This window comes from Anomaloglossus baeobatrachus, chromosome 4, assembly GCF_048569485.1.
Source record: "Anomaloglossus baeobatrachus isolate aAnoBae1 chromosome 4, aAnoBae1.hap1, whole genome shotgun sequence".
NCBI classification, from domain to species: Eukaryota; Metazoa; Chordata; class Amphibia; order Anura; family Aromobatidae; genus Anomaloglossus; species Anomaloglossus baeobatrachus.
The window spans coordinates 194,193,059-194,208,381 of NC_134356.1; the positions used below are offsets into that span (position 1 = coordinate 194,193,059).

At 46.7% G+C, this 15,323-nt stretch overlaps 1 protein-coding gene across 2 annotated transcripts in view; it reads right to left on the minus strand.

Annotated features, from left to right (window-relative positions):
• The window catches only part of CPEB4 (cytoplasmic polyadenylation element binding protein 4), a 114,785-nt gene that overhangs the window by 63,498 nt on the left and 35,964 nt on the right, over positions 1-15,323 (minus strand). For both annotated transcript variants that reach the window (XM_075344614.1, XM_075344613.1), the window contains exon 2: positions 3,518-3,599. In XM_075344614.1, the coding sequence (XP_075200729.1) occupies positions 3,518-3,599 (82 nt within the window). The remainder of the gene's footprint in view (positions 1-3,517; positions 3,600-15,323) is intronic.

Consider the following 15,323-nt stretch of genomic DNA (forward strand, 5'->3'; position numbering starts at 1 on the left):
GGGGCAGGGGCTGCCTAATATTGGGCTCAGGGCTTGGAGTTCTTTCAGTCTAATAATAGGCTGACACTATCTGCAGAGCGTCCCAAATCAATGCAAATTCCGGACATAAACCAGGAATGCTCTCCTCAAGCTCCATCAATAATGCAATGTATATTGTGACAATTACCAAGAAAATTTAGTAATAGGCTTCAAAGCTCCATCATATCATCCCAAAATAAGGGAAAAAAATTCTGATAAAGTAAGGGGGCAGGTCACCCTGACATAGGTAGATGTCAGGATCTGTCACTTTGTATCCATTCAAGTTAATGATGAACTCCACAGTGCAGCCTCTTTTCAGCAGTAACAGACAGCGACACAGACGATATGAAAAATGCGATCATCTGATCTTGGGTGAAATACAAGATGACTACTGAGCTAAAGCCTTAATAATAATGTCCATAATGCAGAGACTTAAGGGGGCTTTACACGGGGTAGCGATATCGCTAGCAATTTCTAGCGATATCGAGCGTATAAGTAACCGCCCCCGTCGTGCATGCGATTGTTTGTGATTGCTGCCGTAGCGAACATTATCGCTACGGCAGCGTCACACGCACTTACCTGGTCGGCGACGTCACTGTGACTGCCGAACAATCCCTCCTTCAAGGGACGTTCAGCATCACAGCGACATCACCGCAATGTCACTAAGCGGCCGCCCAATCAAAGCAGAGGGGCGGAGATGAGCAGGACGTGGCATCCCGCCCACCTCCTTCCTTCCGCATTGGGGCCGGCGGCAGGTAAGGAGACGTTCCTCGCTCCTGCGGTGTCACACATAGCGATGTGTGCTGCCGCAGGAGCGATGAACCACCTGGATAAACAACCCTTACCGATTTTTGAGTTTGGGACGACCTCTCCATGGTGAACGATTTTCACCATTTTTGAGGTCGCTTAAGGTCGCTGGTCAGTGTCACACACTGCGATATCGTTAATGACGCCGGATGTGTGTCACTAACAACGTGACCCCGACGATAAAACATTAACGATATCGTAGCGTGTAAAGCCCCCTTTAGACCTTTGCATTATACGCACTAGCTGCTGCAGAACTTCACAAATGCTCATTGTCAATGACCGGCATGAGGCTCCCCCTTCTTATCAGGTTCTGTACCAGATAAGTATTCAGGTTTTATTAGCCATGTGGATCGCATTGAGATTTGCCAGCACTGGCTCAGCCCTGTATGTCCCAGCGTGCACGGCTGTTACAATGCAGCATTTATGCAGTATGCAGCTCCTCTGCGGTCAGGCACCACCTCTGTACCTACAAAGTAATTTCACGTCACTAATCTGATTCCTACTCGCTGGCCAGGGATGAGATGCAAGACCCCTGGCCTGATGTACAAGGACTGTCACATAGAAAGGCAGCTGGGAATAAAATGTGCTGCTGCTGTTACAGAAAAGGGGTGCTGAAGCTGGAGGGTACACGCTAAACCTAAGGTATTGTGAAGAAAGCTATGTGTATGTGTTCTAGTAGACAGATGCAGTGAATAAAGAGGAGGAATGGTTTCTCTCCCAGCATACATGGCAGCAGCGACCCCACCTGCAGGCTTGTTTCCAATCATTTTCCTTTAGCAGCAGGAAGGAATTCAATGGCAGAACACAGAATTAGTAGGATGGAAAACTAACGATGGACTGAGATGAGGAATAAGAGCAGGGGAAACGAGAAATAAGGATGTGTTTACATCTCATTCCACTGAAGTATGTATTCTGAGACAAATCCTGCAATCAGATGCCACTGTATAGCCATACACCACAAGGGTACAGAAACCACGTCACACCTAATGATTCCAGAAATAGAAAGGCATGTGGGGACACAACATCCCAGTGGAGACCAAAAGGACTCGTGGGATGTATGGAGTCATTCAGGCTAAACCATGCCTACTTACTTTACTATACCCATCTGTGGGCCAATCATGCCTCGGTAGTGTTGAGGGCGTAGCTCCACAGGGCTGCCATGTCGGCCCTCCCTGCGAGTGACGCTGCATAGTGTCCAGGACACTCCACATGTCCCAGGCTTGGAGAAGACCTTGCTTTTAGTAAGAACAGTATCATGTATCCACATGAGGAAGCTACATTTGCAGAGAGATGGCAGAATACATGCTTCCATCTCAGGCTACTCGGAACATCACTGTCACTTACCATTGTAGTAATACAAGCACATGGGAGAGCGCATGAATAGTGCATCACCTGGTAAGAATAGCAGGAAACTGCAGAATACAGACTGCTGGAATTGATCCTTTGTAAGACGCTGCATGACATAAGTAGGGAACTGAAAGGCTAATTCTACATAATAAAGTGCTGAAATGATCACTGATAATTGGGATCCAACCTTTCAGAGCTTTACTATCTTAGGAATAACCCTTTAGACAAATCACAATTTCTCCTGCCTAATGCCTTGATAAAAGGGGTACAGAAGGGCCTTAAAGACTTCTCAGGCCCAGTACAGCTCAGAGATTGCCCGAAGCAGTGATATAGTCACGTATGTATTGGTGCCCACAAGACACTTTTGCACAATCATTTGATTGACAGCTATTCCTCCGGACTCCCCCATACACATGCACTCTCCGTACCAGTATGCATGTGTTTTCAATTGGGAGAAGCGATTTGCTGCAGACACATCTCGATCTTTAGCATGTCGGGTGGAGAGAATAGGCGTAACCCCTTGTTGTAGTGATAGTCAAGTGTATGGGCACCCGACAGAAAACATGCTGCCTGTTACAGTAGAGGTGCAGTGCATGAGATCTCTAATGTACACGATCAGAGAATATCTGCAGTGAAAATGGACCAGAGCTGTGCATTTCAAATTCACAGCCTGTCATCACAGATTTGACTGGAAGGGTGAAAGGTGCCGCTTAACCCCGCCATGTCCACAATAGAAGCTGCAGAGGATTTTACTGTAGCATTTCCACTGCAGGAATTGTGCTTGGACACGTCCCATTGGGTCAGCAAAAAGGAGCTGTCACTCTAGAAGTGCCATGTAATGCTACCGGGCAAGTGCAGAGTGGGAGAATGCCCTCTATGTATTGGAAATCACAGCAAAGAAAGCTCCACTCTTCCATGATGAGCAGTTCTGGAATAGAACAACATGGGGGGGGGGGGGATCCGCTGGGGGTTAAACATCCAAATTCTCGCCGTCACAACAATTTCCGCCCACATTTAACTTCTGAAATTAATTTACATAATCTTCCTTCTGTGAGGCAGAAAGAATATTCGAGCAACACCCCACATCCAACCCATCCAAAAATACAGATAGTGTATGTGCAGCAGGGGTAAGAGAGGCTCAGGAGCACCGAGTGCACACACGTCCAGACAATGACGAGGGACCGTGCCCCGGCCATTCTCCCCCAGATCACACCATGTATGTTACAAATGGGTATAAACATGTGAGTACACGGAACCAGAGCCATAAATGTGCCATGTGTCAGCCATGTCTCCCCACAGATACACTGCACAACCCAAAGTGAACAGGTGACAAATGCATATTTACCTTTCAGTGAATCATTTTCCGCCCTCATTATGTCGATCAGCGAGCTTTCCAGTGAATGCATGTCAAATGTCCTGGTGCGATCCTGCAAAAAGGTCACAATATTTAGATGGAAACCAGAGAGAAAGACAAACATTCCATATAAACACACAAAAATCACAGATTAGAAAACACCGCAATCATACACACCAGGACGAGAGAGGCAGGATTACAGCATGGAGCAATGTGAGGTCCAATTGTCCTCAGATTTAGGGATGTTTATGGCATTATTATCGCTACACACAACTATTGCCTGACCTGCTGGCCTCCTATATTTAATAAAGATATATCACATGCTAAAAATCTCTAAGTCGCCCCAAGGTGCTGTTTACTTTCCCATCCACTATATCTGTACTGACGGAAGTCAGGTTTATAAAAAAAATGGCTGCCACCATAAACATTTTCCCAAGGAGGAGACACAATGCAGCCACCAGGTGGCAGCGCTGATCAGTGGTGCGATCACTTAGTCCTGTACATGTGGTATGTGGTGGGGCAGTAGGCAGGCACTTAGCTGGCACTGTATGAGCTGCCAGGGCTGTCACTAAGCATTAAACAGCTAAAACCTACTATTGAGGGAGAAAGATCAAACTGGTGCAAAGAAATAGCAGCATCAAAAGGCTTTCTCCTCTTATATTGCAGTGATCTGAGTGGCTCCATGGACTATTACTTCACTCTTCCTCTACATCAGCGCTGCCCCATGTTCCCATTGTACTTCAGATTACACAGATCATTGCATACATATATGAGGGTAGTCCAGGCAGCCATCAGACCTCCTCACTTCTTGCAGGCAGATACACAGCAGAGTGCAGCAATGTCTACACCATGCGGCAGGTTGTCAGCCATTATGAGCAGTGCTGGGGAACCTGGGTTGAGGTCTGAGAACAGTTGGCTGTTATTTCCTGAAGCCAGGGGAAAACAGGAAAGCAGTAGAGAGGAGAGGACTACACCAAAATATCTGGGGGAAGGGAAGGCTGGAGGTTTGGGGAAAAAGCACCACAGCTGTATACTGCTTTTGGTTACACTCTAGCTATGGCTAAACAAACTGTAATCCTAGAATGAATGGTACAATAGGAGATGGTCTTCTACACTGTATATCCGGGTGCAGCAGAGCAAATCACAGCTGAGTGCTTCTACCCCTGTGCTGGCGATCAGGGGACCTCACTACCAATACCCCATAAAGCAAGTCCCCTAACATACAATACTGTGGAGTAAGTTTAGACAAGAGAGGAAAAAACGCTGTAACGTAAGAATTTATAGAAGTGTGAATAGTATATTTTTATCCATTAACAACCTGCAAAATTGAACAAAACAAAAAAGCTAAACTACATTTGATACGACCAACAATTGCCTTCCAAACAGCATCAATCCTTCTAGGTATACTTGCACACAGTTTATGAAGGAAGTGACAAGAAGGTTGCTCCAAACATCTTTGAGAACTACCCACAGATCTTGTCTGGATGTTAGCTTATGCAAATCCTTCTGTGTCTTCATGTAACCCCATACAGATCAGATGTTGCAATCAGGCATCTGGGGAGACCACACCAATCACTTCCAGATCTTATTGTTCTTCTTAACACTGAAGATCGTGTCATTAAAACGGACTATATTTGGGGTCATTGTCCTGCTGCAGAATACATTTGGAGCCAATCAGATGCTTCCCTGATATTATGGTACATGATAGATAAGCATGTCTGTATTTGAGCATTGAGGACACCAATAATCCTGAAAAAAATCACCAACTGTTTACTGAAATGTAGCCGAAAACTTGCCAGGACCACCACCATACTTCACTCATTATTATACTGCTCTTCATCCACATCACAATCAAACCTTCTATTGTAGCCAAATATTTAAAGTTTAAAGAGCACCTGCTGCCATTTTTCTGCACCTCAGTTCCTATTCTTTCATATTATGATCCTTGGCATGGTTTTCATGTGGAAGGTATGGCTTTTTGGCCACAGTTCTTCCATGAAGGCCACTTCTTTCCAGACCTTTCCAAATAGTAGATGGTTGTAGCTGGGTGTCACTGGTTGCTGCCAGTTCTCAGCTGATGGTACAGCTGGACATCTATCAATTTCGAACATAAGGTAAGTAACAATGATATGTCTGCCATGTCAGACATCATTTCCTTGGCTGACCAAAGAGACTGGGGTCCTCAAAACTGCCAATCTCTTGGTGTCCTTAATACTGAGAAATACAAGAAGATACTTATCCATCTGGGAAGGTCGGACCAGCTCCAAACATTCTCTAACAGGTCCAAGACCCCAAAAATACAGTCAATATGTTGAAGAACTATCTTTAGAATAAATAATAATTTATTTATATAGCTCTGTTAATTCCACAGTGCTTTACATATAGAAAAAGTCCTGGAAATTAGTATATGCCCCCATAGAGCCCTGATCAAGTCTAGAATTACATTGAGACAGAAGGATTTGCACAAGCCTACATCCAGAAAAAAAAAATCTGTGGTTAGTTATCCAAGATATCTGGAAAAGATGATCATTACTATACTAACCTGTAATTGGATTTTCTAGGACCGATGAGAGCACCTAAGAGTGGATCTACCCCCAAGAACAGGAAACCTAAAAGAGTGAAGCATCTTCAAAGCTTCAATAGTTTGCAGAGAATGAGGGGAAAATCTGCAAAGATTACCGTAGGCACCATTGACTAAACCTCTGCCACTGGTAATCACCAAGACTTAGGGGTGCTTCACACACAGCGAGCTCGCTGCCGAGATCGCTGCTGAGTCACGCTTTTTGTGACGCAGCAGTGACCTCATTAGCGATCTCGCTGTGTGTGACAATGAGCAGCGATCTGGCCCCTGCTGTGAGATCGCTGCTCGTTACACACAGCCCTGGTTCGTTTTCTTCAAAGCCGCTCTCCCCGCTGTGACACACAGATCGCTGTGTGTGACAGCGAGAGAGCGACAAATGAAGCGAGCAGGAGCCGGCATCTGACAGCTGAGGTAAGCTGTATCCAAGATAAACATCGGGTAACCAAGGTGGTTACCCGATATTTACCTTAGTTACGAGCCTCTGCAGCTCTCACGCTGCCTGTGCTGCCGGCTCCGGCTCTCTGCACATGTAGCTGCTGTACACATCGGGTTAATTAACCCGATGTGTACAGCAGCTAGGAGAGCAAGGAGCCAGCGCTAAGCAGTGTGCGCGGCTCCCTGCTCTCTGAACATGTAGCTGCATTACACATCGGGTTAATTAACCCGATGTGTACTGTAGCTATGGTAGGAGAGCAAGGAGCCAGCGCTCAGTGTGCGCGGCTCCCTGCTCCCTGCACACACAGCTGTGCGCTGGTAACTAATGTAAACATCGGGTAACCATACCCGATGTTTACCTTAGTTACCAGTCTCCGCAGCTTCCAGACGGCAGCTCCGTGCAAGCGCAGCGTCGCTTGCACGTCGCTGCTGGCTGGGGGCTGTTCACTGGTCGCTGGTGAGATCTGCCTGTTTGACAGCTCACCAGCGACCATGTAGCGATGCAGCAGCGATCCTGACCAGGTCAGATCGCTGGTCGGATCGCTGCTGCATCGCTAAGTGTGAAGGTACCCTTAAGCCTGCTTTACACGTTGCAATTAGTTGTACAATCGCATTTGCGATGTGACACGCCCAGGTTGCATACGGGATCTTATGAGATTGCATGTAGGTCGTTCATTTGCTGTCACACGAGCGTTAGTATTCTATGTTAAATTGAACAATTTTGTGTGCGATCCTTTAGATCATGTGATCTGTGACGTATGCATTGGACACCCTTTTTTTTATTTTATTTATTGACTTGCCAAGCGTGTGTAATGTGTAGGGATGCGTTTTTACTCTGTCATCTGCCATTCAGCTCAGCTACATGGCCGCTAACAGCAGACACAGACAGCCATGTAGCAGAGCTGAATGGCCGCTGACAGCAGACACAGACAGAGCCGCACTGTCAGAATGAACTCGGGTGAACTTCACCCGACTTCATTGTCATGCTGCGGCTCTGTCTGTGTCACGTCCTGATTAGCGGTCACCTGTGAAGGGCTCACCGGTGACCGCTAAACTCCTGAGTGACTGAAGTTAGCAGCCCTCTCTCATACTCACCGATCCCCGGCGCGGCGCTGCACGGCGTTCACACTGCTCCGGCGGCTTTTACTGTTTTGAAAAAGCCGGCCGCCCATTAAACAATCTCGTATTCCCTGCTTTCCCCGCCCACCGGCGCCTATGATTGGTTACAGTGAGACACGCCCCCATGCTGAGTGACAGGTGTCACACTGCACCCAATCACAGCAGCCGGTGGGCGTGTCTATACTGTGTAGTGAAATAAATAATTAAATAATTAAAAAAAACGGCGTGCGGTCCCCCCCAATTTTAAAACCAGCCAGATAAAGCCATACGGCTGAAGGCTGGTATTCTCAGGATGGGGAGCTCCACGTTATGGGGAGCCCCCCAGCCTAACAATATCAGCCAGCAGCCGCCCAGAATTGCCGCATACATTAGATGCGACAGTTCTGGGACTGTACCCAGCTCTTCCCGATTTGCCCTGGTGCGTTGGCAAATCGGGGTAATAAGGAGTTATTGGCAGCCCATAGCTGCCAATAAGTCCTAGATTAATCATGTCAGGCGTCTATGAGACACCTTCCATGATTAATCTGTAAATTACAGTAAATAAACACACACACACGAAAAAAATCCTTTATTAGAAATAAAAAACACAAACATATAGCCTGGTTAACCACTTTAATCAGCCCAAAAAAGCCCTCCATGTCCGGCGTAATCCAGGATGCTCCAGCGTCGCTTCCAGCGCTGCTGCATGGAGGTGACCGGAGCTGCAGAATACACCGCCGCTCTGGTCACCTCCACACAGCAACTGAAGACAGCCGCGCGATAGGCTGAGCTGTCACTGAGGTTACCCGCTGTCACTGGATCCAGCGGTGGCCGCGGGTAACCTCAGTGACAGCTCAGCTGATCGCGCTACTCACCGCCGCTCCTCTCACCTCCACGCAGCAACTGAGGTGAGTAGCGCGATCAGCTGAGCTGTCACTATGGTTACCCGCGGCCACCGCTGGATCCAGTGACAGCGGGTAACCTCAGTGACAGCAGCTGATCGTGCGGCTGTCTTCATTAGCTGCGTGGAGGTGACCGGAGCGGCTGTGTCTGCTGCAGCTCCGGTCACCTCCATACAGCAGAGCTGGAAGCGACGCTGGAGCATCCTGGATTCCGCCGGACATGGAGGGCTTTTTGGGGCTGATTAAAGTGGTGAACCAGGGTATATGTTTGTGTTTTTTATTTCTAATAAAGGATTTTTTTCGGGTGTGTGTTTACTGTAATTTACAGATTAATCATGGAGGGTGTCTCAGACGCCTGACATGATTAATCTAGGACTTATTGGCAGCTATGGGCTGCCAATAACTCCTTATTACCCTGATTTGCCAACGCACCAGGGCAAATCGGGAAGAGCCGGGTACAGTCCCAGAACTGTCGCATCTAATGTATGCGGCAATTCTGGGCGGCTGCTGGCTGATATTGTTAGGCTGGGGGGCTCCCCATAACGTGGAGCTCCCCATCCTGACAATACCAGCCTTCAGCCGTATGGCTTTATCTGGCTGGTTTAAAAATTGGGGGGGGGACCGCACGCCGTTTTTTTTTAATTATTTGTTTATTTCACTGCGCAGTATAGACACGCCCACCGGCTGCTGTGATTGGGTGCAGTGTGACACCTGTCACTCAGCGTGGGGGCGTGTCTCACTGTAACCAATCATAGGCGCCGGTGGGCGGGGAAAGCAGGGAATACGAGATTGTTTAATGGGCGGCCGGCTTTTTCAAAACAGTAAAAGCCGCCGGAGCAGTGTGAACACCGTGCAGCGCCGGGGATCGGTGAGTATATGAGAGAGGGGGATAGACTGACATGGACAGAGAGTGAGGGACAGAGATAGTGACCGACTGACAGAGATTACTGAATGACAGACATTGTGAGGCGCTTCAGAACACAGCTTTTCAGCTGCGCTCTGAAGCGGACCTTTTTTAAGCTGCGGTGCAGAGCGCACACCTGCGCACATAGCCTCAGACACCAAAATCGTATGAGGGATGTCACACGTTACAATTCACTAGGTTCGTGCAACAAAACGCTCAATTCTAGACAAAGATACGATGTGTTTGCGATCAACGGTTTTGCGTTCAATCCTGATCGCACGTAGCTGTCACACGCAGATACCTCACAAACGATGCCGGATGTGCGGCACTTACAACTTGACCCCAACGACTGATTGTGAGATATATTGAAGCGTGTAAAGTGAGCTTTAGTACGGTACTTTCTTTTTTGACTCCTCTTTGGTTGTGGAAAAAAAATAAGTGCAAATTCCAACTACACAAAGGGAAAGTGAATGTGAGAGTGGTTGTACTGAAAAGTCCAACTGTCAGTACGTAAATATCTTTACCTTTTACCCATGATAGCACCTGAAAGAAAGGAACCACCCTTGCAAGACTCTTCTCACAAAAAGAAAGATCCGAAGAAAAAGAACCCAAGTCCAACTTATAGTACTCATAAAAAGGTACATGGTGAAGACCAGATACCGGCTTCACAAATATGTTCCAGAAACATTAGTTCTCAGGCCAAGATGAGACAATAGGCCTCTAAGCCTACTGGAGGACTCTGTCCACTGGACGAATACGCTAGGAGCAGTGTTCCCAAATTCCAAACCCCAAGAACCACCAACTACTTATTTTCAGGATCTCCTTTACATTGCCAAGGTGAAAATTCTATAACATATGCAATATTAGGGGATCCTGAAAACATGCACCGTTGATGGCTCTTGTGGGATGGAGTTTGTGAACACTGCCATGGAGAGATATCTAGCCTGAGCCACCTGTCTAATGAGACTTTAGACACCTTGCAACTTCTCATAGGATCCTGAAAGAAGACAAACAGCAACAAGCATTTCCTAAAAGCCGTAGGAAATGAAATATAACGTGAAAGACATTGCTTTAGAAATTTTCTTTCTAGGGGAGAGTAAAGGGCACCTTTGGAAGGTAGGCTAGATATGGTTTTAAAATGTACTTGATCATATAAAACCTTGGTAAAAAGGGGACATGCAGACAAAGCCTAAAAATCACCAACCTTACGGGCAGAAGCTAACACCACTATCAAAGCAGTATCTTAACTGATGCCAACTCTAAGGGGTACTTCACACACAGCGAGATCGCTACTGAGATCGCTGCTGAGTCACGTTTTTTGTGACCTCATTAGCAATCTCGCTGTGTGTGACACTGAGCAGCGATCTGGCCCCTGCTGTGAGATCGCTGCTCGTTACACACAGCTCTGGTTCGTTTTTTTATTGTTGCTCTCCCGCTGATAAGCACACATCGCTGTGTGTGACAGCGAGAGAGCAACAATCCTGAATGTGCAGGGAGCAGGAGCCGGCGTCTGACAGCCTGCGGTAAGCTGTAACCAAGGTAAACATCGGGTAACCAAGGTGGTTACCCGATATTTACCTTTGTTACCAGCCTCCGCAGCTCTCACGCTGCCAGTGCCGGCTCCTGCTCCCTGCACACGCTAAGTTAAGCGGTGTGCGCTGGTAACTAAGGTAAACATTGGGTAACCATACCCGATGTTTACCTTAGTTACCAGTGTCCGCAGCTTCCAAACGCCGGCTCCGTGCAAGCGCAGCGTCGCTTGCACATCGCTGCTGGCTGTTCACTGGTGAGATCTGCCTGTTTGACAGCTCACCAGCGACCATGTAGCGATGCAGCAGCGATCCTGACCAGGTCAGATCGCTGGTCGGATCGCTGCTGCGTCGCTAAAGTGTGACGGTACCCTAAGGGCTCATAAAGGCTAAGTAAGCGGACTAAAGACTAGGTTTGGGTCCCATGGAGAAATCTCCATGAAGTGCTGGCTGATGCCATCATCCAGACGAGACTGCATGATAATGTTCTTCTGGAGTGCCAGTGCACTTAAATGGAGCTCCTGGAAAGGCTTCACCAAATCACCTATACCAGGAAACCTCTGTGCAACACCGGCAGTGAGGACTTTCAACCAGTAAGTGTTGAGGCAACCTGTTTGCCATTTCTCCAGAACAGCAAGAAGCCACCGATTGCCTAGAAATGCTTGTCCATACCAGCATCAAGTAGAGTAGATAAGAAAAACAGAAGCAGCAACTGCTGCTACTAACAAAAATAAAATTCTCCCTGGAGCTACCCAAGGTGTAGGTTCCCTTTCCAATGAAAAAAACCACTGAAGCTCCACCTTTATATCTTGTAAGTTTCCTGTTCTTGGGGGTGGTACAGTCAAGGGTGAAAGTAAAAAACCTCTCTGCCGACATTTTTCAAGAACAGTGAGCAAGTGTACCTTGTAGAATTGGTGCTTTGTTGCTATTTGAAGTCACCAGTGATGGGTGAGCCTGCTCGGCACTCAATCGAGTATTAGTGTGCTCGGATGTGTCGTCCGTGAAACAATGAGCACAAGGCACAAGCTTGCTGCACCGCATGATGGGAGCAGGCACGCCAGTGAGAGCCATTCGCAGTCTTTGAGTGTCTCTCCTGGGGGATAAAACAACGTTCTTTGACATAGTGTAATCCCACCCCCCCCAAAAAAAAAAAAAAGCCCTACCTCACGCTGAAATTGCTCTGTTTATTGGTGGCTGTATGTCGGCGAAGACCCAAACAGACCAATCACTGACTTTCATAATGCTCGTTACTCACATCGAGCTCGTCAGAACATATGACCAGCGTGAATAGAGTAACGAGCATTTTAGTGCTTGCCCATCACTAGTGGTTACACCAAATATTGATTTGATGGATTTATGTTTTGTTCATTCATTTTGCATTTGGTTAATAAAAAAAAAAAAAAAAAATAGGCTGTTAACAGTTCATTTTTAAAGCAGTGTTACTTTGCAGCCTTTTTTCCCCCACAGTTTTGTACAGCACTATAAAGCTATGTCAAAGGTTTTAAGAAAGTGCAGGTATGGTTTCCAAAGTTATATTTTATATGTATTGTGTCTTTAAATGCTGCTGTGGCTAGAGCTTAGACCTTGTATCTTAGCATTGAAAACACAAATATACGAGGGAGGTCTTCAGTGCGTCTGTAAGGGACAGCTGGAAGGGAGAAAAATGCAAGTGACAGCAGGAAGGAAGATTGAAGCCTATTACCGTCATCTTTCCCTGTACAGTCCTCAGTGACCTGAGGGAGTACAAAAGACCTTTCTTCATGTTATCAAACCACTTAGGCCTAGGACACACGGCGAAAAAAACGGTGCGAGTGGAATGCGATAAAAAAAAAAAAAAAAAAAACGCATTCCACTTGGACCAATATTACTCTATGTGCCCGCTCCCATGAGCCATTATTTTCTCAGCCCTAATCGGACCGAGAAAACAGTCGCAGCATGCTGCGGGTGCAATGCGATCCTGTTCCACTCGCACCCATGCAAGTGTATGGGGCGAGAGAAACATCGCACTGCACTCGCAGTACACCGGTGTTCCACGAGAGCAGTGCGAGAATGGCAATTGCCGGCTACTGAGGAGAGAGGGAGATAAATCCCTCCCTCCCCTCCTCAGTGCTGGCTCGCCCCCCCGCAGCTGTGGTCCGATCGCACGATCGGACCACAGTTGCAATAACCCTCGCATGATACTTGGCTCCCGCTGTGCTGCCAGCGTGAGCCAAGTGTCATGCGAGGATCGCACATAACCCCGTGTGGCCCCAGCCTTACCAATCAAGAAAGATACGTGCTCTTATTGCCATATTTTTTTCATTTTTTTTGTGGGGGAACATGAGCAGTTGTATCTAACCCTTCCTTGCACAATTATCCTAGGACTTCTGCTGCAGATTTTAGGAAAAAAAATTATGTGAACGTAGCCCAACTGAAATGACTAAAGATGAGCGGACCCACGGAAGTTCGGTTTGGGACCTGGACTTGATCTGAACCCCAATGGAAGTGACTGATTGGGCACTTTGGATCTCTGCCCACATGCAGCCAGCCATAAACAGATCATTTAGGGGGGAAGGTTGGTCAGGGTTTTTCCTTTTTTTTTTTTGGTGCACTCTACATCACATCATCTTGTTACCCCTCCCAGCGCGAGTTCTTGAAACACTGTAAGTGGTCCGCACTGAGCGTACCTGAACACAGCAACACTTGTGCAAGTGCTTTGCATACGTAAGTAAAGTGCCTGAACTGTGAACCCTGGTTTGTTTTTTGGAAAGCTTGTGTTTGGTACAAACACCGAACCTCGGGTTTGCTCTTCACTATGTATGACTTAAAGTGAACCTGTCAGGTGTAATATGCCCCCCAAACCACAAGCAGTTCTGGGTACATATTGCTAATCCCTACCTAACCGTCCCTGTATACACTAGCATAGATAAAGAGATCTTTACAAAAAGTCTTTCTAAAGATCTTTTCTCTAAGGCTAATGAGCGCAGAGACCGCTCTTCTGAATGCCGGGCAGTTCCAGTCATGCGCAGTATGAAGCCAGGTCTACGCATCCCAGCTTCAGAGAGGTCTACTGCGCATGAGCCCAGCATTTAGAAGAGCAGTCACAGCAAACACAGGTATGCACATCACCGCTGATGATGCTGAATTAAATAGCATGTTAGTACACCCCTGTGGGCATACTAACATGCTAAGAGGGCGGACTAGTCGAGGGATATAATGCCCTCGGAACTAGTCCATGGGCTCATTAGCATAAGATAAAAGATCTTTAGAAATACTTTTTCTAAAGATCTCTTTATCTATGCTAGTGTATACAGGGACAGTTAGGCAGGGATTAGCAATATGCACCCAGAACTGCTCATGGTGCTGGGTGCATATTACACCTGACAGGTTCCCTTTAAACCTGGATTATAGAAATAGTTTCTCCATTTATTCCAGTGAATGTCTTAATTTTGCATCAAAGTGTAACGTTTTCAATAAATAAAATAATTCAATTGTGCTATAAATTGTAAACTGATAGGGGAAATTTTATAATGAGTCAAGGGTTTACTTTTGCACCGTTAGAAAATATATGTGTATAAGGAGATGATATGATTCCTTTTTTTTTTCAATTGTGAAAACATGTTAAAATTGAAACTATGCCTAAAATTGATGACCGTCATTCAGTTTAGCAAGAACTTTGGCATAATCTTACATTTGAATTCAGACAGCAATAAAAAATAATCTGAAACTGTAGAAAACAGAATATAATCTATTTTTTTTTGTAATTGGCAAAAATTAACTATGCAATTCATTATGGGGTTTTTTATTTTAGTGCTAGAGTGGTGCTTCTGTTCCAAGTTCCCTGCAGTTAGTCTTAAGCTATGTGCCCACGGGACTATGTACCCGCAGAATTTGCCACGGAAAACCTGCGGATTTATCTGGATTTTCTAGATAAATCCGCAGGTATTAGCAAGTACAGACATGCCCCATGTTATCCTATGGGATATGGAGAGTGCTGTGTCCATGCTGCGGTATGTGCGGCTGCGGAAAATGCTGCGGATATCCCGCAGCTGCACATAACTGCATGTCAATTATTCCTGCGGAAATCCCGCTCCTCTACTGTGGAGATAGAGGCCGGGACTTCTGCAGGTAAGTCGCATGAATGTCCGTAGGTTTCCCGCAGCTATTTCGCTGGAATCCCGCAGCAATGTATAGCTGCAGGAAACCTGCACACGTCCCCGCGGATATATCCGCAGATGCAAGCTCCCATCGGCATAGCCTTATACTTACCAGTAGCTGCGGACTGGACATCTACTCTAGGGACCTGTTCTCCGTGCGTGCCTAGCCACCAGGAGTCTTCGTACTCGACCAGCTGAGTTCCTCAGCGTCT